Source organism: Vulpes vulpes, chromosome 5 (assembly GCF_048418805.1).
Source record: "Vulpes vulpes isolate BD-2025 chromosome 5, VulVul3, whole genome shotgun sequence".
NCBI lineage: Eukaryota > Metazoa > Chordata > Mammalia > Carnivora > Canidae > Vulpes > Vulpes vulpes.
In genome coordinates this window covers 129,806,760-129,833,609 of record NC_132784.1, presented here as the reverse complement: position 1 = coordinate 129,833,609, position 26,850 = coordinate 129,806,760, and the positions used below count along the sequence as shown (strand labels likewise).

The following is a 26,850-nucleotide window of genomic DNA, read 5'->3' as shown; positions in this document are numbered from 1 at the left end:
CGTCCCTATCATTGTTGTTTTAATTTGCATTTCCCCAATGACTTGTGATGTGGAGCATCTTTTCATCTGCTATCTGTATATCTTTTTTGTTCAGGTGTTTGTTGAGGTCTTTGGCCCATATTTTAATTGCTTTTATTTTTCTTTTGTTTTGTTTTTTGTTTTGTTTTCTTATTGTTGAGTTTTATGAGTTCTTTGAATATTTTGGGTAACAGTCCTTTTTCAGATAAGCCTTTTGCAAATATTTTCTCCCAGTCTGTGTTTTGTCTTCTCATTCTCTTGTTGTTGTCTTTTTGAGAGCACAAGTGTTACATTTGAATAAAATCTAACTTATCATCAATTTCTTTCATGGATCATGTCTTTGGTGTTGTATTAAAAAGGCATTACCATACCCAAAGTCATTCAGGTTTTCTTCTATATTATCTTCTAGGAGTTTTATATTTTTTCATTTTACATTTAGGTCTATGATCCATTTTGAGATAATTTTTCTGAAGTATATAAAGTTTGTGTCTAGATTTTTTTTTTGCATGTAAATATCTGTGTAGTGGTTCCAGTACCATTTGTTGAAGAGACTATCTTTGCTCCATTGTATTGCCTGTGCTCCTTTGTCAAAGATTGGTTGGCTGTATTGATGTGGGTCTATTTCTGGGCTCTCTATTTCTTCCATTGATCTATTTGTCTATATTTTCACCAATACCACATTGTTGATTACTATAGTTTTATAACAGGTCTTGAAGTTGAGTACCATCAGTTTTCCAACTTTGCTCTTTTCCTTCAATCTTATATTTGCTATTCTGGGTGTTTTGCCTCCCCTATAAACTTTAGAATTGGATATCTATAAAATAACTAGCTGGAATTTTGATTGAGATTGCATGGAAGATATAGACTAAGTTGGGAAGAAGTGACACCTTGACAACATTGAGTTTCCCAACTTATGTGCATGGAATGTCTCTTCATTTATTTGGTTCTTTTTTATTTTATTCATCAGTATTTTATGATTTCCTCATATAGATCTTTTACATATTTTGTTAGATTTATAGAAAAGTATTTCAATTTGAGGGATGCTAATGTAAACTGTATTGTATTTTTAATGTCAAATTCTACTTGTTCATTGCTGGCATATAGGGAAGCAATCAGCTTTTGTATATTAACCTTGTGTCCTGCAAACTTTCCATAATCGCTTATTAGTTCCAGAAGGTTTGTTCAAGTCTTTCAAATTTTCTACATAGACAATCATGTCAACTGTAAACAAAGTTTTATGTCTTCCTTCCCAGTTTATATACTTGTACTACCCTCCCCCCTTTTTTGCCTTGTTACAATAGCAAGAACTTACAAAATGTTGTTGAATCAAAGTATTGAGAGGGGACAGCCTTGCCTCTAAGTACTTGACCTTAGAAAACTTTGAGTTTCTTATTTTTAAGTATTATGTTAGCTGCAAGTTTTTTGTAGATAGTCTTTATCAACTTGAGAAGGTTCCCTTGTATTTCTAGCTTACCAAGACTTTTCGTCATGAATGGGTGTTTCTGTATCTATTGATATGATTATGTGATTTTTTTCTTTTTTAGTCTGTTGATTTGATGGATTACATTAATTGATTTTTTAATGTTAACCAGTCTTGCATACCTGAGATAAATCCCACTTGATCATGGTCTATAATGTTTTTATACATTTTTAATTCCATTTGTTACTATTTTGTTAAGTATTTTGAAATTTGTGGTCATGAGAGATATTGGTCTGTAGTTTTTCTTGTAATGTTTTTGTCTGATTTGGTGTTAGAACAATGCTGGCCTCATAGAATGAGTTAGGAAGTATTCCTTCTGCTTCTATCCTCTGAAAGAGACTGTAGAGAATTGGCATAATTTCTCCTGTAAACTTTTGGCATAATTCACTAGTGAAAATATTTGGCCTTTTGAAAGGTTATTAATTATTGATTTGATTTTTTTATAGAGATAAAGAAGGAAGGGGCAGAGGGAGAAGGAGAGAGAGAGAGAATCCCAAGCAGGCTCCACACCCAGTGCACAGCCCAATGAGGGGCTCAGTCTCCTGATCCTGAGATCATGACCTGACCTGAAATTAAGAGTCAGATATTTAACTGACTGAGTCACCCAGGTGCCCCTGATTTGATTTTTTTAATAGGTATAGATATAATGTTAGGTATTTCCTCTTGGGTGCTTTTGGTAGATTGTATCTTTCAAGGAATTGGTCGATTTCATCTAGATTATCAAATTTGTGGGCATAAAGTGACTCACAGTATTCCTTATTATCCTTTTAAAGTCCACAGAATCTGTATTGATGTTCCCTCTTTCATTTCAGGAATTAGTAATATGTGTCCTCTCTCTTTCTTAGTTACCCTGCCTTACTGATTTTACTGATCTTTTCATAGAATTGGCTTTTGGTTTTGTTGACTTTCTCAATTGATTTTTTTGTTTTCAATTTCATCCATCTGCTCTATTCTTATTATTTTTCTTCTGGTTACTTTGGATTTAATTTGCTTATCTTTTGCTGTTTTCCCAATGTGGAAACTTAGGCTGCTGATTTTAGCTCTCTCTTTTTTTCTAATGTATGCATTTAGTCCTATAATTTCCCCTCTAAACACTGCTTTTACTGCATGCCACAAATTTTGATAAATTGTGTTTTCATCTTTATTTACTTTGAAACATTTAAAAATATTTCTCAAGACTTATTTTTTAACCCATGTGCTATTTTAACCCATGTGTTATTTAAGCTCTATGTATTTATGATTTTCCAGTTATCTTTCTGTTATTGATTCCTGGTTTACATTGTTGTCTGTGAGGAGGTTTTATGATTTCTATTCTTTTGAATTTGTGAAGGTGTGTCTTATGGCAAGAATATGGTCTATCTTGGTGAACTTTCCATGTGAGTTTGAGAAAGTGTTTACTCTTACCTCTACCTCCATAGCTTAAAGGTGGGAGGGTGAATAGATGATGGACAAGAAAAAGCAGGTGTCTTGCTATAGAGTGAAAGACTGTTGCACTGAGCACTTCTCAGCTCTAATGTACATATATATTGCCTAAGGATATTATTAAAGCCCAGCTCTAGATGTTTGGAGAGGCCATAACCTCATTTCTAACAAGTTCCCAGGTGATATTAATGCTACTGGTCTGTGGACCACCCTTTCAGCAGCAGGGGGTGAGAGGATCTCTTAGACAAGGGAGCCAAAAACTCTCATTTCACATGAGAAAACGTGGGGCTCTGGGCAAGCAGTACAAGCTAACCCAGTATTTTTGAAGTACAACTTTTTATGTGGTTCTCCACTGCAAAGAGTGGACTTATGCCTCATATTCACTTAATATGTTTTTCAAAAAGGACAAGAACACTTGTAGACTAAGCAGCATTTTTTTTTCTTTTTTTTTTTTCTTTTTTTTCTTTTTTCTTTTTTTGATTTTTTTTCATTTTTTTTTTCTTAAGCAGCATTTTCTAATCATAGAGTCTCTGGCATTAGACAAGACCAAATTCTAATCGTAGTTCTGCCTCTCACAAGCGGTGTGACCTCTGAGCCACGGTGTTCTCCTCTATAAATGAAAACACTAGGGGCGGCTGGAGGAATTCAATAAGAAAATTCATGCAAAACCATAACCCTAGGTCCTGATATACATTAAATATCAATAGATAATATCATAATCAGGGGACCAGTAGGAAGACAAGAAAATAAATCATGGAACGAACGACGGTTCCGTCCAGATTCTACATAGCACAAGCACGCTGAGCTTGGAGAGTCAGAAGCAGGGATGAGGCCCGAGAGCCTCCCCAGCTGGAAAGGGCTCCGCGGCGACACGCTGCCGGAACTACATTTCCCAGCAGCCCCCGGGCCCTCGCGTCTCGGTGTCTCTCACTTCCGGGTCTGTCATGTGACTCCCCGGCGGCACCATGGCGGAAGCAGAGGAGCAGGTAAGGGCTGTAGCTGCTGGGCGAGCGAGTGAGAGGCGAGGGCGACCGGCGGTCGGGGCTCGGAGCGGAGCGGGCGGGGGTGCGGGGCTGCCGGCGGGCGCGGCAGGCCGGCCGCGGGGCGCGCGGCGGGAAGGTGCGTGTCGGGGGCGGGGAGGCAGGCGGCGGCCGCTGCTGGCGGGCGGCGGGGCAGGCTGGCCGGCACACCCCCGCGGGGCCGCCTTGCTCGCCGTGCCCTGTGGGCTGCCCTCGTGAGATCGTGGCCTGAAGGCAGCGCCCTTGGGGGGCTGCTGCCCTTGGGGGGCGTAAGACGCGGCCTGGGTTCGCAGGCCGGCGACTGGCCTCCGAGGCCTTTGCATCCAGGTGAGAGCAGAGCTGCGTCTGCGGGGCTGAGCCGAGGGGGCCCGCCGCGGCGTGCAGCGGTGCTGGGGCGCCTGCCGTCGGGGTCGGGGTCGGGGGCCGGAACCCCGGCGCTCCGGGGCTGGTTATTCAACCTTAAATACGCAATGGAGATAGAAGGGTGACGTCCTCTGTCGGTGGTTCAGGATAGAGTAAGATAGTAGCCCGGGGGCGGCCGGGGCTCAGCGGGTTAGCGCCGCCTTCCGCCCGCGGCGTGACCCCGGGTCCCGCGATCGAGTCCCGCGTCGGGCTCCCTGCGTGGGGCCTGCTGCTCCCTCCGCCTGGGTCTCTGCCTCTCTGTCTCTGTGTGTCTCTCACGAGTAAATAAATAAAAAAAAAAAGATAGTACCAAGTTAAAGTACTTCGTGAAAGTTGGGCTCAGTGAAAGTTACATGAGATTTGTTGCTGGGTGGACATCAGATGGCAATGCCAGTCCACACTTGGCAACGTGGTACTGGATTTTATTTTATTTTTTTAAAGATTTTATTTATTTTTTTTCACGGCAGAGAGACAAAGAGAGAGAAGCAGGCTCCACGCAGGGAGCCGGATGTGGGATTCGATCTCGGGACTCCAGGATCAGGCCTTGGGCTGAAGACAGGTGCTAAACCGCTGAGCCACCCAGGGATCCCCCACCCCCCTTTTTAAAATATTTTATTTATTTATTCATGGCAGAGAGAGAGAGAGAGAGAGAGAGAGATTTTAAAGTAGTAGTTAGGGATGGCAGTAGAGTCACTTTATTTTATTTTATTTATTTTATTATTTTATTTTATTATTTATTTATTCATGATAGAGAGAGAGAGAGAGAGAGGCAGAGACACAGGAGGAGGGAGAAGCAGACTCCATGCCGGGAGCCTGACACAGGACTCGATCCAGGGACCTCAGGATGGCACCCTGGGCCAAAGGCAGGCGCCAAACCACTGAGCCACCCAGGAATCCCAGTACAGTCACTTTCATGTAGGCAATGGAGGTAGCCAGACGTTAGCTGAAATGATAGAGTAATATCAAGAAGACAAAAAAGCGCAGACAAAAGGTCAGAACGTGGGGGAAATAACTTACTTTTCCGTTTCCAGGGCCCTTCCAGGTTGGCAGTGTTTTTCCTTACAAATTAACACGGTCATCAGTTTCCCTAATTGCCTTGAAAAAGTGATTTATGATGAGCTGTACTGTAACAAAGGGAAGTTTTAACAGGTTGATAATTTGTACCGTTTGTAACGTACTTTATTCGCATGATGAAAATTTGCCCTAAGTACATTTGATATATATCAGTAATTAAGAAATAAGGTAGAAACTGGGTTTGCGGGGTCATTGTGACAACAGGGGTGTTGCTACCAAGCACTGAAGCCGCCTTTTCCCATCCAGTCACTTCGAAGGAACAATGCTCGTTAAGCACATGTAATTTCATGAGTCATTGCTAGGTTGGATGGTAGTGGTGAGATTGCTTTTCACACTGTTGGTCTTTCAGGTTGAAATATAGCTTATTTGTAGTTAGGCTTAAAGGCAGAAAGCCAAGATCTTAGATATAAGGTAGTAGAAATGGAGAAAGTTGCCCTTCCTATTTACTGGTGTTTTGTGTGGCAGAGACGTTTGGCAAAGCCGTCTGATGTAAAAAAGCACGCATAGAAAGTTAGCGATATAATACAAATGCTTTGGATTTTTATAGCACTTTCCAGTGCAAACCCTACAACGTCACATTTGGTCCTCACCAAAGACTTCCGCGTGGTAAACGTTTATTCTGATAAATGCCAGGACGAGCACCTCCTATGTCTTACACCTAACGGCTTCTCATTGCCCTCGGAGGAAAAGCCAGGGGCCTTTAGGATACACAGGTTGCCATGTGGGACTTGCCCCAGATGCTCCTTCTCCTTTTTCTGACCTCATTTTCCACTGCTTTTCTCTGTTCCCCTTTTGTCACTCGGCATCAGCTATACTTGGTTTTCTTACTGTTCCTTCAACAGGCGGACGTGTTTCTACATCAGGGCCTTTGCTCAACACTGCTCCCTTCTTTACCCCAGATATCTACAGGCCCTTCTAACCCGCTGCTCCAGTTCCTTTATGTCTTTGTTCAAGTGTTATCTTTTTCAGTGAGACTTTCTTTGATCATTCTTTGAAACCTCTTTCTTGCGTTATTTTCCCCCTTAACACTCATCACCATCTGACACAGCGTGTTTTAAAATTTGTTAATTTGTTCTGTACGTTTCTGTGTTCATTTCTGTATATTCTCCCCATTAGAATGTAAGCTTCATGATGGTAAGGATTTGTTCACTGCCGTTTGCTTGACACCTAGAGTAGTGCCACAATACGTGTTAAATGATTGAGTTTTACACATAAGCAAATGGAAATTCAGACAACTAAAGTAACTTAGGCTTTTTTTCTATAATAAACCTCCAGTCGTCTGTCTCCAAGGCTCACAATTTTTCACTTGAATACCTCACCTTTTAAAAAATACTTATAAACCTAATTCTGTTTTTTTTTTTTTTAAGATTTATTTATTTATTTATTCATGATAGACATAGAGAGAGAGGCAGAGACACAGGCAGAGGGAGAAGCAGGCTCCGTGCTGGGAGCCCGACGTGGGACTCGATCCCGGGACTCCAGGATCGTGCCCTTGGCCAAAGGCAGGTGCCAAACCACTGAGCCACCTAGAGATCCCCTAATTCTGTTTTTTTTTTTTTTTTTGTATTTAAACATTTTTTTTTTAATGGAGCAGAATGGCCCCTTAGCACCTTAATAAATGTACTTCAAGTCATAATTTCACTTTTGACACTTGAATAGCTTGCATACGGTTAGAGTGGACATTCATCCCCCCACCAATGTCACTCTCAAAAGTCCAGCATTTTGTTAATTGCAGAAGGAAGCAGACATTCACAAATAGTTATTTTTTAAAACTAATAAATAATGCTACTAAATTAAAGCTAATAAATAATAATATTTTGTTAGTAGTCCTTTGTAGATTAAAAATGGTTAGAATTTTCTCACCCTGCTTCATTTGTGCATTTCACAGTAAAGAAGCCATTAAAATCTGGCTTTTTTTTTTTTTTTTTTTAAGATTTTATTTATTTATTCATGAGAGACACAGAGAGAGGCAGAGACACAGGCAGAGGGAGAAGCAGGCTCCATGCAGGGAGCCTGATGCGGGACTCGATCTCGGGGCTCCAGGATCAGGCCTTGGGCTGAAGGCGGCGCTACACCGCCAAGCCACCCCGGCTGCCCTGGCCTTTTGTATACAGTTTTTTGAACACTTAAAGGGCACAAAAGTGGAGTTAAAAAAATTTGCTAATTGTTCTGTTTTGCTACTTTGAACCTTTTAGAAAATCTTGACATAATTTTTCACCCTAGAATGCTTTAGGAACTGAGATGTGTATTAAAATTAGCTATTACCTGATGACAGGTTAGGGCAAAGAAAGCTTTTTTTTCCCCTTGGCATCATGCACTATAAATGCAAACAACCCTTTATGATGAACAAGAAAACTAAATCTCTCCTCTTAACTTTTCTGAGCATTGTATTCTTTGGTGATTGCAGTTTTTTTCCTCTTTAATTTTAGAAAGATCCCAAACAGTAAGATCTGTACTGAATTAACATAATGTAAAGTAGTTCATAAGCTCTCAGACTCAAAAATCACTTTTTTTTGGATATGATTGAACATTTTTTTTTAAGTCATTGGGAAATCTTTGTTTATGCTCAGTATGGTGAAGGTAGTTTGCAGAAATAACTACATATATATTATATAGGTCACAGAAAGGACTGGAAATCTTCTAACCAGCAGTTTTACTTAGCTCTAAAATGATTTATAGTTGACCTTCATTATCTCAGATGCCTAACAGTATTTGTTCATACCTCTTTTATGGATAACATTCTGCTTGAAATCTGGTTGTTTGTGTATTTGTCTTCTCTCTACTGCAGATTGCTGAGTCCTCAAGAATGAGGACAGAGCTTACTCATGTCTGTATCTCTCAAAGGGTAGTGCTTTACAGGTACTAGGTGCTTAATAAAATGTTGAAATGAATTCATTAGGGAGAGACTAGCTTTTTGAATTAAAAATGGCAACTTGTAAGTTAGATGCAGTAGAATTTGTGTTTTTTTTTTTAAATTTTTATTTATTTATGATAGTCACACAGAGAGAGAGAGAGCGAGGCAGAGACATAGGCAGAGGGAGAAGCAGGCTCCATGCACTGGGAGCCCGATGTGGGATTCGATCCCGGGTCTCCAGGATCGCGCCCTGGGCCAAAGGCAGGCGCCAAACCACTGCGCCACCCAGGGATCCCGAATTTGTGTTGTTTTATCTTAACTTGAAACTTTTGAAAGTTATTAATTCAAATATATTGGTAGATTACATTTTCTACATTCCTCTCCCTCTGGTCCCTTTTCATCTTTCCAGCCAACCATCAGGGAACCTAGTCTATTAAAATATTTGATCAGTCAGACCACCTATTCCTACAAACGAGTAGAGTTAGTTTGTTTGTTTGTTTGTTTCTTTCTTTCTTTCTTCTTTTCCCCCTACATTTTAAAACTTGGGGGAATTTTATCCTTATTGTAGAGCAGTTACTGATTATTAGATGGCAGTTCATGAGCATGTGTACTCCCATGTGAGTACAAATATTTGACTGCCTCAGTTTTCTTGACTGTAAACTGGGGCATGTACTCTCCAGAACCGTTGTGAGTATGAAATGGGATAAAGTATGTGGCCAGGTTTGATACAGGAGAGAGCTGGGTTCTTGTCTCAAGGAGTCGGAAGTCGGGAAGTCACAGACAAAGGAGAGGAAGTAAAGCAATAGAAGTTTATGAAGCAAGCAAAGATACAGAGAGAGCTCTTAGAAGTGAGTGCTTCCCCACAGGGTTGCCCACTGGGGGCTTGTAGGGTTGGTCTTTTATTGAAAGACAACCAGGGAACTTAAATCCTTTTAACATTGATATCACCATTGAATAAGGACTAGTGATAACATCCTAAATGGTTTACTTCTTGGGGTCTGGTTATTCTTTGTTGGTTACAGATGACTATCATAAAAAAAGACATCCTCCCCACCCACACCTAGGGCAGGGTGGTCTGGCTTGTTTCCTTATCTCTGGTTTTCTTACACTTCAGCATTTTGGGGATTCTTGTGAGCCTGTTTCCCTGGCCCCCTACCTTGCCCTGCCTAGCCCCATTTGTCCCTAACTCAGATTGAAGCCTCTTATGTGTAGGACAAGTTTATTGTCCAAACTTGGGCTTTGCTCAAGTATGCACAATTCTGTCTCTCTCTCTCTTTTTTACAGTTTGATCAAGATCTTTTAAAAGCAACTTCACTAATAACTAAAAGAAACCCAAAGCCCCAAATAAGAGTTTGCTAAAACACAGGGTCAGAGAAATTTTTAGAGGATCCACTCTTTACCATCATATAACTAAAATGTAGTCACAAAAATTAGCTTAGCTGGACATGCTTATTGCCTTAAAAGATTTTCCTCTCATCTTTGTCTGGACTGGCTGGCTGAAGGCCACTGTCAGCAGCTGATTATTAGTGGTCTCGCTGGCTACCTACTTTACCACCTTGGAGAGGGAGCACTCATCGAGTCTGGTGTTCTGTGTTTCATACAGCATCCTGTTTTCTGCCGTTCAGTCACCCTTGCCTTTGTTTCTTCTGGGAACTTGGTCCTCCTCAGTGTTTGTTGTTGTTGTTGTCGTCGTTTTTATCAAATGCTTGTGATTCTAGGCTCGTATTTAGACTCCCTGAATCAGAATCTGAAGATGGAGTGTTTGCATGAGTATTAGCCAGTTTCCCCAAATTGAATTGATGTGATTGTAATGCAGTTAGATTTGGGACTGGGTCACTATGTCACCTCTGGTCTCTTTTTCCATGCTGGGCAGACATCCAGGTTTTCCCTCCTTTGCAGACTATGATGGGTGCCAGTAGCTGAGCCTTTGGGCTCAGTGGGGTTGGTACCCTGAGTCTGCCCATAGTGCCCACTTCCCAGATACTCCTTCATCTTTGCTATTCAACCAGCCTAATTAATGCCTGAGTGCTCCAAACTGGCCACAGCTCCTTTGAACTTTTAGAAACTGGCGCTTTGATGATACAGGAATATCACACAAATAGATACGCATCGCACAAATAGATCCTCTAGCCTTGGCCCACATCCAACTGGGATCTCTCGCACCCTGTCTTCCATTAAGTTTAGCTGTGTCACACAATCTGTTGGGAAGGAGAGAAGGTGGCAGTGCAGCGTTGAGTGTCTCAAGTCTATCCTCAAGCCAGGCTGATTTCCTGGGGCCTGATCTCTGCTCTGTTTCTTCATCCTGCAGATGTTGGAGCTGGCCTTCCTCAGGCTCCGGCCTCTGTTTCTCCCCTAGATTCTGTACCCCTCCCCTCTCCCTCCCCCAACAATGTGTATAGATTCAAGAGGTCTCATGTCAAGGCACAACGATTGTTAGGTTTGGGGTGATTGAGTTTAAGGGATTGGTTTGCAAAAGAAAGGTAAGGTGGAGCAGTTGTTGAGGTTAACCTTCTCCTGTTGCCCATATTTTTGTCCAGCTCCACATTTGCATCACTCTGCAACCTTTAGCTCATTAGTTTGCTTCAAACAACACAGTTTTTAAAAATTTTGTGGTAAAATATACATAGTATTTACCACTTTAACCATTTTTAAGTGTATGATTAGTGGCATTGAGTACATTTGCATTGCTGTACAGCCATTACTACCATCCATCTCTAGAACTTTTCGTCATCACAGACTGGAACTCCGTACCCATTAACACCAACCCCCCATCGCCTCTTCTCTACTCTGTTCTACTTGCCACCTCATATAAGTGGAATTGAACGGTACACATCTGGTTTATTTCACCTAGAGAACAGCACAGTTTTGTGACTTATGTTTTCAGATTTGGAGTTCTTTAAAAGTTAGAGTGTGAAGTTAAAAACAGTTTTGAAAACCACTGACTCTTTCTGAATTGTAACCTTTCTCACCGTTCAGCCTAGCTTCTTGGATCCTTCACTGGGACATTGACCTCCTGTCTTCTGGTTTGCCCCTGGTCTCTAGAGTATTCAGTACAGGGGCTTGGATGAAGATAAGAAATAGCAGGCAGGATGATTCTTGAAGTCACTCACACATTGCTTTGGTGGGGTTGTGGACAAAAGTGTGGCTTTTTTTTTTTTTTTTGAAGCCACAGCTACCTTTGGGAGGTCTGTGCTGGTGCTGGGGGTCAGTTCGAGACTGTACTGGAGCAAATGTTCTCATTGATACCAGTGGCCTCAGGAAGTTTCTCTGAGAGCCTGGTTTTCCCTGAAGACTCAGTTTCTGAGAGCTACACGCCTCGTGGTGTCAGATTCTGGCACTGCATGCTTTTTGGTTCAGAGCAGGAGTATAATTTGATTTTTGAGTTTTTGGTTGAAATTGCTGGGTGGGGACTTAAGTGCTTTTGTTTTAACGAAGAACATAAATGAGAGATTTGCCCTTTTACCCCATGTGCCTATTTGAATGGATTTCAAATCAGAAAAAAAATTTCCTTAGGCTTAATGGAATTTTTCTGAATTCTGAATCCAGTGTCCTTTTAGAGTTTAGAGTTCTTGGGTTGGGGAATAGGTATCCAGGTGCAGGTCATTGTTATGGTGGTCATAGCCTTGTTTTGCTAACGTTAGTAACTTAATATTCAGGAATAGACAGGGGCAGAAAGAGTGTCAGAAGTCATTAAGTTTAGCCTTTGAGCCTGGATGTTCTTACCTCAAGGGTCATTAGTAAATTCTGAGATGCTAGGTGCAAAGCATTTAGCATTGTGCGGATATATATAATAGATGTTCAGTAAAGATGTCAGAAAAGTGACTGTTAATAATAAATGGAGTGTGTCCAGAAGAGAAGGATCAGGATGGTAAGTGGACGAGAACCAGGATCTGGGGATGGTTAGCACAGAGAAAAACAATTTAGAAGGGCAGGCATGATACGTGTCATTAACTCTCTGGAGAACTGTCAAGTAGTAGAAGAATTGGATTTTTTATGTATCTTATTGGTGCTCAGTACAAAAAGTTACTGCAGAGGGATTGTAGCTCCAAAGCCATAAGAATTTTCTAATGTAGAAGAACTTGAAAACTAAATAGGCTGCATTGAGATTTAGAGGAGACTCATGTTCATTGTGGGTAATGATACAACTGCAGTAAAATTCTTAATTACAAGTCACATTCGTCCCCATTTTACAGATGGCCTTTCAGAGCAGAAACGTATTATCCACAAGGCTGCTCCACAGGCATCCTGCCACTACCAACTTCTTCCATGATTGAAATTAAAATGTTTTCAAATGCCAGATTTGTGTATATCCTGCTATACAACCTGCCCTGAGTAATATCTGCATCTTTCTTTAAAATGTTTATTTTTTTTCTTGAAAAATATTAGTTATATCTAAAATGTCCTTGCCCCATTTTTTTGATCTTTCTTTATCTCATGGATTGTTGTAAAATGCTTACATTCAGTGTCAGCATATTAGTTGTAACCTTTTATTGCTATTGATATCTATAAGTACGTTAAGTAAATCTTCATTTTGCTGACCTCTTTGAGGATGCGTGGCATCAGCAGATTCTCTCTTTCAGTGGACAGGTGAGAGATTAGCAGGATCAAGTCAATTTTTCCCTTTTTGCTTTGTTTTCTCCAGAGCAGCAAGATTCATTGTCTAGCAAGAGGGAAACTGTGTTAAATGGCAGAATTTGTCTTCCAGTTAATGGTTTAAAGAGTAGATGTAAATTATAGAGCTTGTTTGCTCTTGTCTGATAGGTACCACTCTAGGGGAATTCTTTTGTAAAAAGCTGTTTAAGCAAGACATTCGCTTTGACTTCACCAGATTCATAGCATAATAATTAATAGCACAAGGGCTTTTCAGTTTAAAAATTGGCATAGAGATACCTTGAGGATGGCAATTTCCTCTTCCCTTTCAAGATTAGTAAGGCTGCTTTGCCAGATCCATTTGCATTTTTAGCGAAGGAAAGAGCCTTCTGTGTACTCATGTGACAGCTCCTGGGGCTGTTCATCAGCCTGCTGACCACTCGAGGGAGGTCAGCAGGAGCCACGGGTCTGAGTGACCCCAGAGTAACCATCTCAGTCCTGCTAGATGTGGGAAGTTGTGGAGGCTTGTGAGAGTCACACCATGTGGAGTCCTTTCTACCGTAGTTGTAGATTTCTTCCCAGAAACGGCAGGTGGGTGGTGGTGGTGGGGATGTGATGACTCTTCTCCCTTATTTTATTCTTGTGTCATCTCATCTGACCATTTTCCCCCTCTGTGCTTTGTAGGAAACCGAGTCTCTCGAAGAATCTACAGATGAGTCTGAGGTAAGGTGGCGGTGGTACAGGAGCCTGAGGATTTCTTGCTCACCATGTTATCTTGAGCTTGTTCTACTTTGTTAAGTGCAACGTGCTGGGGACTGGGGTAGTAAAGTAGGGCCGCAGCTGATTGGGCCTTGGGGCAGAACATGCCCATTGTCTTTAAAAATATTAAATGGATTGACTTAAATAAACAGGAAAAGGAACACTTTCTCCTGATCATGAAGAGTGGTTTAACCTGAGGTGTGTTGGTAGTGGGAAATTTGATGCAAAGTTTTGCAGATTAATATTGATACTTTAAAAAAATCTGTATTTTAGGGGCCTGTGAGTGGCTCAGTTGGTTAAGCATCCGACTCTTGATTTTGGCTCAGGTCATGATCTCGCGGTTGTGAGATCAAGCCCTATGCTGGGCTCTGCACTGGGTGCGGAGTCTGCTTAAGATTCTCTCCCTCCCTCTCTCTGCCCCTTCCACCCCCACTCTCAGGCAGTCTCTCTCTCTCTCTCTCTCTCTCTCTCTCTCTCTCAAAGATAAATAAATAAATTTTAAAACAACCAATGTAGGTTCTGCAATATTCTTTTCTCATTCGTTCAATGAATATGACATGCTTAGTGCTGTAATTCCTGAGTCATTCAAATTATAGTTCTTCTCATAAAATAAAAAGGAAAGTACCTACATGTAAAACTGTTAAGGAGCTAAATTGTGTTAAAGATTGTATTTTAAGGAGAATAAAGTAATATTTAAGTGTGGGCTTTTAAAAAAATTATATTTTTTATTTTTATTTTTTAAAGATTTTATTTGTTCATGAGAGACACAGAGAGGCAGAGACATAGGCAGGGGGAGAAGCATGCTCTCCGTGGGGAGCCTGATGCAAGACTTGATCCTGGGATCATGGGATCCTGGGATCATGACCTAAGCCAAAGACAGATGCTTAACCACTGAACCACCCAGGTGCCCCCCCAAAATTTTCTTTTCAAGTCTGTGCATAAAAGTTTAAGCATAACACATATTAATGAACTTAACCAATTTTATGGATGGATTACTAATAATTATTATATTATATCCTATAACTATTTCTTTTAGCTTAGAGGAATGAAAAATATCTATGATAACCTGCTGGAAATTCACACCAATGTGACTGTAGCTAGTATAGTCTGTAAATATAGATTGCTTTGTATATAATTTTATATGGATTTTGTTTGCTTTTTCAGGGAAAAGATGGGCTTAAACATTTTATTTTTATTTTATTTTATTTTCGGTTTTTATTTTAATTTTTGACAGTTTTTATTTATTTATTTTTTAAAATTTTTTTTATAATAAATTTATTTCTTATTGGTGTTCAATTTGCCAACATACAGAATAACACCCAGTGCTCATCCTGCCAAGTGCCCCCCTCAGTGCCCGTCACTCCTTTTAATCTAGAGAACATCTTATATATTATGCTGTTATACATTTGCAGTTTGGCTGTAGAGGCATGGTTCCTAATATTTGTACTACTAAGGATCTCTGATACTCTCTTTGGGGCTCCTGATAAGGCTTTACAGAGTTTGCTTATAGGTATGGTATAATACTTGTTGGTTTTTAATAAAATACTGAAAAGCAGTTTAGGTTACCAGTTTCATTTTTGGAGACCTCTGGTTGCCATGTTCTCAAGACTCACTGGTATAGAATTCTGCAGTGTTAGAGTCCTGTCCAAGAATTTCATTTCAGAAGTGAGGAGGATGTTGGCAGCCTCCTAAATAAATCTTTTATTTAGTATCCTTCAGATACTAAACATATCCACAAGGAGAGCAAACAACACACACACACACACACACACACAACTGATGCCTCCAGCATAATCAGGAAACAGGGTATGCTGTAAACTTCAGTATAACTGGAGAAATACATATCCAAAATCAGCAGAGCCAGCTGTGGATGGAGTCTGGAGCTGAGTCCAATGGAGGCCAGTTGGAGATAAACAGAGTGTAGCTGAACCCCAGTGGGGGTGATGTACACATGAAAGTCACTCCCTGGAGGGAGAGGGTCCCACCCTAAGTGGGCCGGTCCTGAGAACAGGTCTGACACCCGCTGGATCCCAGTGCTGGGTGTTGAGGAATTTAAATGGCGCTGTGTGGGACTAGGGGGACAGTGTTAGGTTAAGGCTGCTCTTGGAGAGAAGCGGGCATGTCCCTTGGAAGCTTGGTGGTGATATTAAAGGAAAAGGGGTGGGGACTAAGGGTACCTATAAACAGTAGAAAATCAGGATACTTACCTACTCTCCTCTCCCCAGTACCAAAAAAATAGTGCCCCTTATTAAAGAAAATGCACTTTGATTACCAGTGTAACTAAGAGACCTAATAAACCATTCAAATATCTCATTCTCTCCATAGGAACATGTATTGTTGCTGTCCTGGCAATCTAAGACTTGTAAAAGTGAACTGAAATGGCAGGGAGCATCCATACCCCCCCCCCCAAAAAATATCTGTGTATCTATATAACTATATTAAGAAAATCAAATGAGAGTCAAAAGTGTTCAGCCAAAACAAGCAGTAGAATAACACTCCATCATGTCTTTAAACAAGCATTTGCAGATATGCAAAACTATCTTAAACCAGAAACTTTAAAACTCAGAATAGAAATGGACAAAAACTAGGAAAGAAGGGAATAAGGTTGAACACTCAGCAAAGAAATGGAAGGAAAGGTCATTCCATTAAAGTTGAAGAAACCAAGACCTAAAATGTAACCTGTCTAATGTCATATAGCTGGTGCAGGGGAGAAATGAGTTCAAACTCAGATCTGGGCTCTTTCTATCATTTTTACCTTCTAGCTCCGGTGTCTTCTACATCTGCTGGGACTGAGGGACTACCGAGTCAGGCCTTGGATTAATTTCTCAGCTATACTTTGTACCTGCTGTGTGGTCTTGGGCATAGCACTCAGCTCATCTTTTCCTCAGTCCCCTCATGTGGTTCCTGTGTGTTGCCGTGAGGATTAGATATGATTGCTGTTTGTGAAGCACCTTGTATGGTGCCTAGCTGTGAAGTATGTGTTCAGAAGAACTTCATTCCCATTTTGAAGCTCTAAGCTCTTGTCAATCCTTAGGAACAATTGCTGTGGTATGGGTGGTGGCATGGTGCTACAAGGGCGCAGAATAGTGGATGATCAATAGGGAATGGCTTCTTCATTTGGAGTCTTTAAGAGTTAAATATGGAAGATGAGTCTAGGCAGAGGCTGGGCAGGTCTTTGGGGAGATACTGAGTGTTCAAAGCACTTGCATGTTCAGCCAGTCAGCTGTGAGGCAACTCCGTGTGGCTAGAAGGTGGAGGAAGTTAGGGAAATGAGGCTGGACACGGAAACGAGGGTGAAGTTGTAGAGCTGCCAATATGTCAAACCAGACAGTCTGGGCTTGATCTGTTGGAAACTGGGGAGCCAGCCAAAGCCTGATTGTAGGGGATGAGGATAGGGGTCGGTGTGACAGATGAACTGGAAGGAGAGACCTGTGGCAGGAAGTTCTATTAGTATAAGCCCCAGAAGAGGTAATAGGGATGTATGGGTGTGAGTTAGGCAGGAGCAGAAGACAAAGTGGAAATGTTTCTCAAGTTCAGTCAAGAGCAAATGTGGGATAGTATGTGGGAGACAACTCGGTGAGGAGTCAAGAAGGTTCCAAAGCATCTAGCTCAGCTGTGTTGTAAGAAATAGAGAAAACTCCATTGTTAAGCAGTTGAAGGAAAAAGATGTTTTAAACCTGGAGTTAATAACTTACATTCATTTTTTTTTTTTTTCTCTGAAGTGGTACTTTTCTCATCCATTGGTGACTCCAAAACTTAAAATGGTTTTGTTCAGGCTGAAACAAATAATATTTTTTCATATTAAATATGTTTGTAAAAAAAAAGTAAGTGAGCACGCTAATATCTGGGTTTTTATTTTTAAAACCCTCCAAGTTACTGCTTTAGAGGAAGGTTATGAGCTCTCTTGGAGCAAAGATGGTGTAAGTGGAATGAGCAGTGTTCAGAATCTATTTTGATGATGAAGATTATTACAAAAACACATTTAGTGTAGGACATAGCAGTTGGCACTCTGGTAAGATCTTTGGATATATTCACTAGCCCAAGTTTTAGCCATGATTATTGCTTCTATTTTATAGATGATGAAACACTTACAGGGTTTAGGTAACTGCCCAGGGTCACCCGCTGGTAAATGGATTTGAATCCTGCAGTCTGGCTCTGAATCCTTGCATTGTACTCTGTAGTTACACTGATTCTGACTTCCCTGTGACCTCTCAAATCTTATTCTAGCTCTTCCTCTGGTACCTTTGTAGAATTGGACATGATTTAAAAAAAAAAAAAATCTCCCTTGGAACTCCTGCCTGTGTATAAAATGATATTTTGGGTGATGTTACAGATTTTGGCTTATTCAACTAGTAGGAAAACATCAATGTCAGAATCTCTGAACTTTGTCTCCTCTGGGGGATAGAGAATTGGCTTGCTAATTTATACATAACATTAATAATTATAGAAACTCATGTTTTATCATAAAATAATATTACTTATCTAGAAAAGAATTATAAACATTTATAAAATATTTATAAAGTAAATGTTAGTTGTTAAGTTGTATCCCTGTCAAAAAGCACACCCATCTTTGTGTGCTGAAATTTAGCTGCAAGAGTGTTCATTGTAACTTTGTTTATAATATAAAAATTTGGCTAACTATCCAGAAAGGAATTTTATTGCCTTTATAATTGATAAAAGCATTTTACAAAAATATCATTTAGATCACAGGCTGGCAAGCTTTTTCTGTGAAGGTCTAGATTGTAAATATTTAAAGCTTTGCAGACAAAAAGACAGTATTGAGGATATTATATGGGTATGTAACCATCTAAAAATGTAAAAACCATAATCCATTTTTTTTTCCACTCCAAAATCCACATGAAAGCATAGAAAAAAAGACCACAGGACCATGGTATCCCTGGGTCATGTGATTCTTATTTTATTTACTATCATTATCTGCCATAATTTTCAAAGTTTTTAAAATGCATTACTTAGCAAAACAATACAATTTTTTTTAACAAGACATTAATCTTTATACATATTCTTGTAGTTTTCTTGTGTCAAATTCTTGTAGTTTTCTGTGTGTAACAGAACTTTTGGGTTGCAAAGTAATGGGATTCAAAATGAAACTACATGTCCTTCCTTCCTTACCTCAAACTCAAATGAGAGAGTTAGGGAAAAGGTTTGGTTTATTCTTCTTTTCATCTCATCCAAGATTTTACATAAAAATTGTTTTTGACTGTAGTATACATTTTTTTTCTTAAGATGTTTTTTTAAACTTTTAAATTTTGAGATAAGTGTAGAATCACATGCAGTTGTAAGAAGTAACAGACTTTCTATACCCTTCATCCAGTTCCCAAAGGCTAACATCTTGCATAATTCTCGTGCAACATCATCTCCAGGAAGTCAATATTGATAACCCAGAGACCTGATGCAGATTTCACAATCCAGAGACCTGATTCATTTGTGCATATGTGTGTCCATGTGTTGGCTCTGTGCTTTTCTGTCACATGTGAAGAGTGATGTGACCATGACTGCCATCAAAATGCAGAACTGTTCACCACTAAGTTCTTTTGTATCATCACAGCCACTCCCTCTCCAGCTCACTCCTGGCACCACCATCTCTTCTCTCTCACCATAATTTTGTGACATCAAACATGTTATATGAACCGAACCATACAATATGTAATTTTGTCAAATTGACTTTTTCCACTCTGCCAATTTGTCTTTTGATTGGTGTGTTAGATCATTCACGTTTAAGGTAATTATTGACATTAGGGCTTAACTCTGCCATTTTTTGTTTTTCTATTTCTCTGCTTTTCATTTCTCTTGTTTCTCATTCCATTCTGAGTGAAGTTTTTTTTTTAAAGTTCTATCTTTAAAGTTGTTGATTGATTGATTTTAATGTATTACTTTGTATGGTTTTCTTAAGGTTGCTCTAAGTATTAAAATATGCACATGTAACATGTCAGTCTACTGGTATCCATGATATTTTACCACTTCTGGTCAAGTATAAAAGCCTTACTTCCATTTATGTTCCTCTGTTTTTCCCACTTTTTTTTTTTTTTTTTTTTTTTTTTTTTTTTTTAAAACTCCTGAGAGACACACAGAGAGAGGGGCAGAGACACAGGCAGGGGAAGAAGCAGGCTTCCTTTGGGGAGCCTGATGTAGGACTCCATCCAGAACCCTGGGATCACTGAGCCAAAGGCAGACACTCAGCCACTGAGCAGCCACCCAGATGCCCCTATTCTTACTTTTTAAGCACAGTTGTCTAAATATTTATATTCATTGAGCACCACAGCAGACTTGGTATTAAACTCTTTGCTTCAACTATCAAATATTAAAAACTCATAATTTACTATATTTACCCCTATTTTCACCCATTCCTATGTTCATTTTAATGTTCTAAGCCTTCTGTTATCTTCTGTTTTTTGGTACTTTCTGTTTAGAAACTACTTCTTCAGCCATTCTTTTTTTTTTTTTTTCTTCAGCCATTCTTTAGGGGTAAGTTTGCAAGCTGCAAATTCTCTTGTGTTTCTTTATCTGAGAATGTCTTTATTTCCCATTCATTTTTGAGGGATATTTTCACTAAATATAGTATTTGTGTTTGACAGTTCTTTTCTTTCAGAGCTTGAAAAATGCTCTGCCACTTTCCTCTGGCCTCTGTCATTTCAGTTGACATATGTGTTTCACTGATGCTTCCCCATAAGTATTGTGTCCTGTTTCTCTGGCTGCTTTCAAGATTTTTTTGGTGGTGGTGCCTTAGTTTCCAGTAGTTCATTTTGATTAAGGTGTGTCTCTTGGTGTGGATTTCTTTAATTTATCTTAGCTGGAATTTGCTCAGCTTCTTAAATCTGTAGGGTTATGTCCTTCACCAAATTTGGAAAGTTTTCAGCATTATTTCCTTAATTACTTTTCAGTTCCACACTCTTTTCTCCTTCTGGGAGTTGAGTAATTTGAATGTTAGTCCTTTTGTTATTGTTACACAGGTCCCTGAGACTCCGTTCATGTTTTTCAGTCAGTTTTCTGTCTTGTTCAAATTGGGTAAATTCTGTGGATTTGTTCTCAAGTTCATTGGTTATGTTCTCTCTCATATCCACTTTACTGTTTAGCTCATCCACTAAATTATTTCTTTTGGTTATTTTACTTGCCAGTTCTAAAGTTTACATGTTTTGTTTTGTTTCTTAACTTCTGTTTCTTTGCTGAGATATCCTAGTATTTCTTTCTACTAAATTCTCTCAAGAGAATTTAGTAATTGTTTGTTGAAGCACTTTTATGATGCTGGTTTAAAATCCTTGCCAGATAATTCTAACATCTGATTCATTTCATATAAAGTGTATTTTAACGAAGACAGTATTTAAATCATGAAGAATCATTGATTTAATTTTTTTCATGTCCATTTACTATGTGCCATGTGTTGTGCTGAGTGCTTTGCATGGATTATTTCATTTAATATGAACCAATCCTAACAGGTACTGTAGTAGGCAGGAGAGGTTGGCTATGCTGTAATAATAAACAGTTCCGAAACTCTTAATAGTTTAACACAACACATTTATTTCTGAGTAGAATCAGTGGTGCAGGGAGAGGAAACTGTGGCATCAGCAATAGAGAAATGTCATCATTTTACATAGGGTCTTTCCTGTTAATAGACCAGACACAATGCACTGTGGAGTAGCTTGGCCATAGAGCTGGAAACTGAAGCAGCTCTGCTTTGTGGAGAGATGTATTTTCCTAAACCTGGCTTTCTTCAGACAGGTTCTTGGTGTATTATTTATTTAAAAGCATATTCCACCTTTTCTTCAAAGAGTTTAGTGTGCTATACAAAGAAATTTGCAGTAGAAGCATCAAATTGTTAGCCTAACATTTCAAGATAAAAGTTGCACAGCAAAGAGAAAAATGACAAGGGAAACCATCAGGCTAAGGAGGGGTGGCAAGGAGAGAAAAGAGCACCTAATGAAACATATATAGTAAAGTGGGTCGGCTTTGTACCATGTGAGGGTTCTAGCCATGCAACTCCGTAGCTAAACTAAAGCTTATTCTGCCTATGGTATGTTCCTTTGAGGTGAAGACTGCATGGAAATAACCTTACCCTGGGCCTGGGCTTGGGCCTGGCCTATAGTAACAGAGAGTTAATTAATTAGCGTCATCACTGTCTTTATTTTTGCTACCATTATTAATAAACGTGCCTCCTAAAGAGATGCCTGTTTGAATCTGGCTCAGTTCTTGCAGATACTATGATCAGAATGTCTTGAATATGTTAGATATATTAATTTTAATAAACCAAGTGGATTGACAAATAGCTCAACCTATTTAAAAGAAACCTACATGCAATTTTATGTGAATGAGAAATTAGTATTAAAATGCAGCTTCTAGATGCGTCAGCCACCAGGATTATTCTTTTTCAATTTCGTTCAAATGAAAACCAGTCATTGTGAGAAATCAGGAGATAGCTTTTTTAAATCAGAAAATGCATCACACAAAAATTATTTATCTTACCTCATGGGTAGGACATTGTGAATCATTTATTGAAACTTAAATTGATTCTTTACATGTATTAATTTTAATAAACAAATTTAGAGCAACTAGTAACTAAGATGGTAATGTACCTTGTTATGAGATTGATTGCTGAGAAAAATGGAGCATGGGGTTATAATACATTCTTTCAAATAGCCTTTGGATCAAAAATTTGCTCTTTCATTTAATGAGCTATTAATATTAACAGGTTTTGCTGATTATTGCATCACTCAGACATGGATAAACATTCCCTCTGAAGCATATATTATAAAAATTATATGTTTGGAAACTTAGTAGAAACCTGCCAGATGCAAATTCAGATTTGTGAACCTGTATTTCTATCATTTGTTAGAGATTGAAAAGATGAACATGACTCTGGTTTGATACTTCTTTGAACAGAATTTATAATTTCATTACCTGGGAGAAAAATCATTTTAGGCAGGCCAAGATGGGCTGATTATTTATTTTTTTTATTCAGCAGATATTTATTGAGTACTTTTATCTTCTGGGCTCTAGGCTTACACCAGTATTTATGAAGGAGGCAGACAGTAAGCAAAAACTTACATATTTGGTGATAATAAATGTTGTGGATATAAAAATAACATTGGATTAAGGGACTTTGGAGTGTGGACTGAGGTGCTGCTTTATCCTGGGTGGTCAGGGAGAGCCTCTTTAAGAAGGTGACATTTGATAAGTATATGGGAGAAAGGTCTTGTGGCTAAAACGAAGAGCAAACACAATACCTTCGAGTAGGGTTGCACTAGATGTCCTTGAGGATGCCAGTGGGACTGAGTGTTAGGAAATAGAGGTAGGTAGTGGCCAGAACAAAGAGCTTATAAACCAGTTTATGGACTTGGTTTTTTCTTGAATAAGATGGGAAGCCATTGGAAGGCACTGCTTTAGTGAGAGTTTTCTGGATGCTGTTTGACAAAAGTCTTGGAGACAGCAACTAGGAAGCAGCAAGACCAGTTAGGAGGCTTTGGCAGAGCTCTAGCTAGAGGTGTTGAAGGATTTAGGGTAGTTTTTGTAGTAGAGCCAGTAAACCTCTTGACTAGGACATGGAGATATAAATGAAAGTGAGCAACTAGAAAGGTGGATCTGTGAACTGAAATAGGATGATTCTAGCTAGCACTGGTTTGGTGTTCAGGGTAAGGTGAGGGTGGTGAGGTAAACCAGAAGTTCCATTTTGGCTCTTTTAAGTTGGAGATGTCAATTAGGCATCCAAGTGGAAATGTCAAGTAGATAGTTGGATAAAGAAGACTAATGCAGGTCTGGGCTGGAGATAAAAATTATTTTAAAGAGGGGAGGGGCAGAGGGAGAAGCTGACTGGGCTTGATCCTAGGACCCTGAGATCATGACCTGAGCAGAAGGCAGACCACCTAGGTGCCCCATGAGATAAGAATTTTTGACTCAGCTTTTAGATGGTATTTAAAACCATGAAACTGGATGAGATCACCTAGGGCCTGAGGTCAGATAAATGAGAAGCCTGATGCCTGGACCTGAGGGGTACTATAGTATTTTTGAGCTCTGGTAGATGATGAGAAATCAGCCAGTGCATTGAGAAGGAGTAGCCAGTGAGGTAGAAAGCAAGCCACATGAGAGTGGTGTCCGAGGACCAAGGGGGGAATGCATCTCAGGAAGAAGGGCATGACCAGCTGTGCCAAATGCCCATAGAGAGTAGTAGTAAAAGGAACTCTAGGGACTCCCCCTTGAGTCTGCAAAGGTGAGGCCACTGGCCATCCACATAGAAGCACTTGCGGTGCCTCATGGCAGTGGTGATGGTGTGGGGCCCAACTGGAATGGGCTCAAGAGATCGGTTGGCAGAATGTCTTTGATGCCCTCAGAAGTTCTTGTCTTGTCTGTCTCAAAATGGTGATATCTAGATGCTTATGAAGGACATGTTTGTTGAGTGGGTGTTAAGGGAGATAATGTGTATTTAGCACTTGGCCTGTCATGAAGTATTCATTAAACATGCTGCTGCTGCTACTTTGTTATTTTTATCCACTTCTGTGCTGGGGACTCTCATGAGGGCTGGGCCCCTATCCCTGGGGTCTCACTTAGCAGAGCTGCTTGTGAATGAATAAATGAATTGATTGCACAAATCCTTACAACAGCTATATGAAACTGGCATTCTGTTCTTATTTTGGAGATGATCTGGTTCTCAAACCAGAACTTTGAGAGGTCCTTTAGTCAAAAACAGATATCAAGGACCTCCTGACTCAGACTGAGAACTGTTTATCCCATGCTGTGTCCTCAGAAGGATTGTGATTTCATTTAAGGACAAGCAAGTGAGAACTGTCTTTTAACTTTGGCTTGGGGGCATCTAGCTCCATATCCACTGTTATTTTTATCCTCTCTCAGTCACAGGCAGAATCATGGTAGGCAAAATAATGGTCCCCCAAAGATGTCTGTGTCCTAATCTCTGGAACCTATGAATATGTTATGGCAAGAGAAATTAAGATTGCTAATCAACTGACTATAAAATAGGGAGATTGTTCTGGATGATCCAAGCAGGACCACTGTAATCCCAAGAGTCTCTACAAGTGGATGAGAAAGGTAGAGGTGGTCAGAGTGATATGATGTGGGAAAGACTTAACCCACTTTTGATGGTTTTGCTAGTACAGGAAGGAGGGTACCTACAGCCACGGATAGCAGGTGGCCTCTAGAAGCTGGAAAAGATGAGGAAGCACTCCACTAAAGCCTCCAGAGGAATGCAGCCCTTCTGGCATCTTGATTTTTGCCCACTGGTATCTGTATTGGACTGTAAGACAACAAATTTGTGTTGTTCCAAGCCACTGAATGTGACAATTTATTACAGCATCCATAGGAAATGAATACAGTAAGTAATGTGATTGGATGATCTTATTCCCTTAGCACTTTTCATTCAGCACATAATACACTTGTAATGAAACTGCTAATACTTTTGGGAGCTATATTTATAAAAACGTGTGTCTCTCTTTTCTAATACATGTCCAAGAATGTTGTTTAAGTAATAATTGCACTTGACAATTAGAGCCTGGTTCTACTGTCAGGAGTTGAAAACATTCCTTTTCTCTGAAGACTCAAGAAATGCTGTAACAAATCTGATTTCTAAAATCTACAGATTTCTTTTCATCCATGAGTTACTTGAGTTTTAGTGCAACTATTTTAAGTATAAAGGCAGGCATCTGTGCTACCATCACTCTTTCCCTTAGAATGTGGTTGCTTTCTCCAAAAAACCCAGTGAATGAAATAAATCTTTCAAAATAGTATCAGAAGGGATGAGAGAGGGGGAAACCTTTGATTTAGTTTTATCTTTAGTTTTAGATTTTAGTCTGTTGTCATCATTTCCATCGGTTATTGGGCACCTTTGATGTATTTGGTTCATGATGGCGTAGGAGTACTGACAGCCCTGACTCCATCTTGTTTCCCCCTCTGGCACACAGTTGGTGTCACCCTAGATAACTGGTACAGAGCCTCTGGCACACAGGTGGCGCCACTTTAGATAACTACCCTGTGATCTCACCACCATGCCCCTTGCTGTATAAAAACTGTGGGTTGAGGTCCAGGCTTGGTGGAGAATAGGGGCAGAGAATAGCAATGCAGTGCCCTGGATCATTTTTCTGTCTGCCTGATTGCTCCATCAGTTTGAATAAATTTTTGTGTAGATGGTATGGAGTGGCTTGTTTTGTTTTGTTTTGTTTGGTATTTAAGTGCCTTCTGAGTCTGGAGGATCCTTTACTGACCCTCCTCCACCTTCTAACAGATTAGCTACTTTGAGTATTTCCAGACTTCCAGTAGAGACAGTAGCATTTCCTCTTTTCCTTTTTTTTCTTTAAAGATTTTATTTATTCATGAGAGATACAGAGAGAGAGAGAGAGAGAGGCACAGACATAGGCAGAGGGAGAATCAGGCTCCATGCAGGAAGCCCGACGCGGGACTGGATCCTGGATCTCCAGGATCACACCCTGGGCTGAAGGCGGCGCTAAACCGCCGAGCCACCTGGACTGCCCAATTTCCTCTTTTCCTAACAATATTCACACTTGGATGTGTTTGAAAACATTTTCTTAACGATGTGGCAAAATAAAAAATAATATATCTTTTTTTTTTGAAGTACTATAAAACAAACAGGTATATTTGGATAATTTTTTTTCCTTCTTTTCTCCCATCCTTAAAAAAAAAAATATTAGTGAACTTTACCAAGGGTTTTTTTTTTTTTAATTTCTAATTTTTTCTTATTTTTCATCTCTTTTACAGCATCCCCTAAATTTTTTTCTATTTGAATGCTTCCTTGAAAAATATGTTCCAATGTGGAAATTTGTGCCATGTGTGTTCTGAGTCCTTGTAAAGTGCCCTTGAGGCAGATCTGCTGGAGGGAGCAGCCCTGGGAGGAGTTAGTCTCCACCTGGTAGGAGGAGAGATAGAAGAGGAGGATTGAGCAGCTGGTCCATCCTTACCCCCCGCAAGGGTGGAGCTATTGCTGTCCATTTCTCTAGTGAATGGGGTAGCAAAATCCCAGAGGCAAATTTGGGGAGAGGTGAGTGCCGGGTCAAAACAACTCCCACTTCTGGATGACTCCAGTTGCCTCCAGAGTTTCTCACTTGGGGATGTTAAGTTCAGGAATCCCTCTTTCCTTTTATAGTGTCTTCAGGGCTGATTTGGGGGAAGAGGCCAGCAGCCCAGACAAGCTCTCTGTCTTGGCAGGAGCTGGGTAGTAGTCAGCATTCTGTAGAGAAACAGAACCAATAGGTTCTGAAAGA

General features: G+C 39.9%; 1 protein-coding gene across 2 annotated transcripts in view; it reads left to right on the top strand.

Annotated features, from left to right (window-relative positions):
• Positions 1-3,808: 3,808 nt before the first annotated feature.
• The window catches only part of VPS41 (VPS41 subunit of HOPS complex), a 164,852-nt gene continuing 141,810 nt past the window's right edge, over positions 3,809-26,850 (top strand). The window contains exons 1-2 of one of the 2 annotated variants that reach the window (XM_026006642.2): positions 3,809-3,906; positions 13,544-13,582. In XM_026006642.2, coding sequence (XP_025862427.1) covers positions 3,886-3,906; positions 13,544-13,582 — 60 coding nt within the window. In that variant the 5' untranslated portion in view covers positions 3,809-3,885. Of the gene's footprint in view, positions 3,907-4,804; positions 4,901-13,543; positions 13,583-26,850 lie in introns of those variants that run through there. The other variant, XM_072760038.1, reaches the window with a different exon arrangement.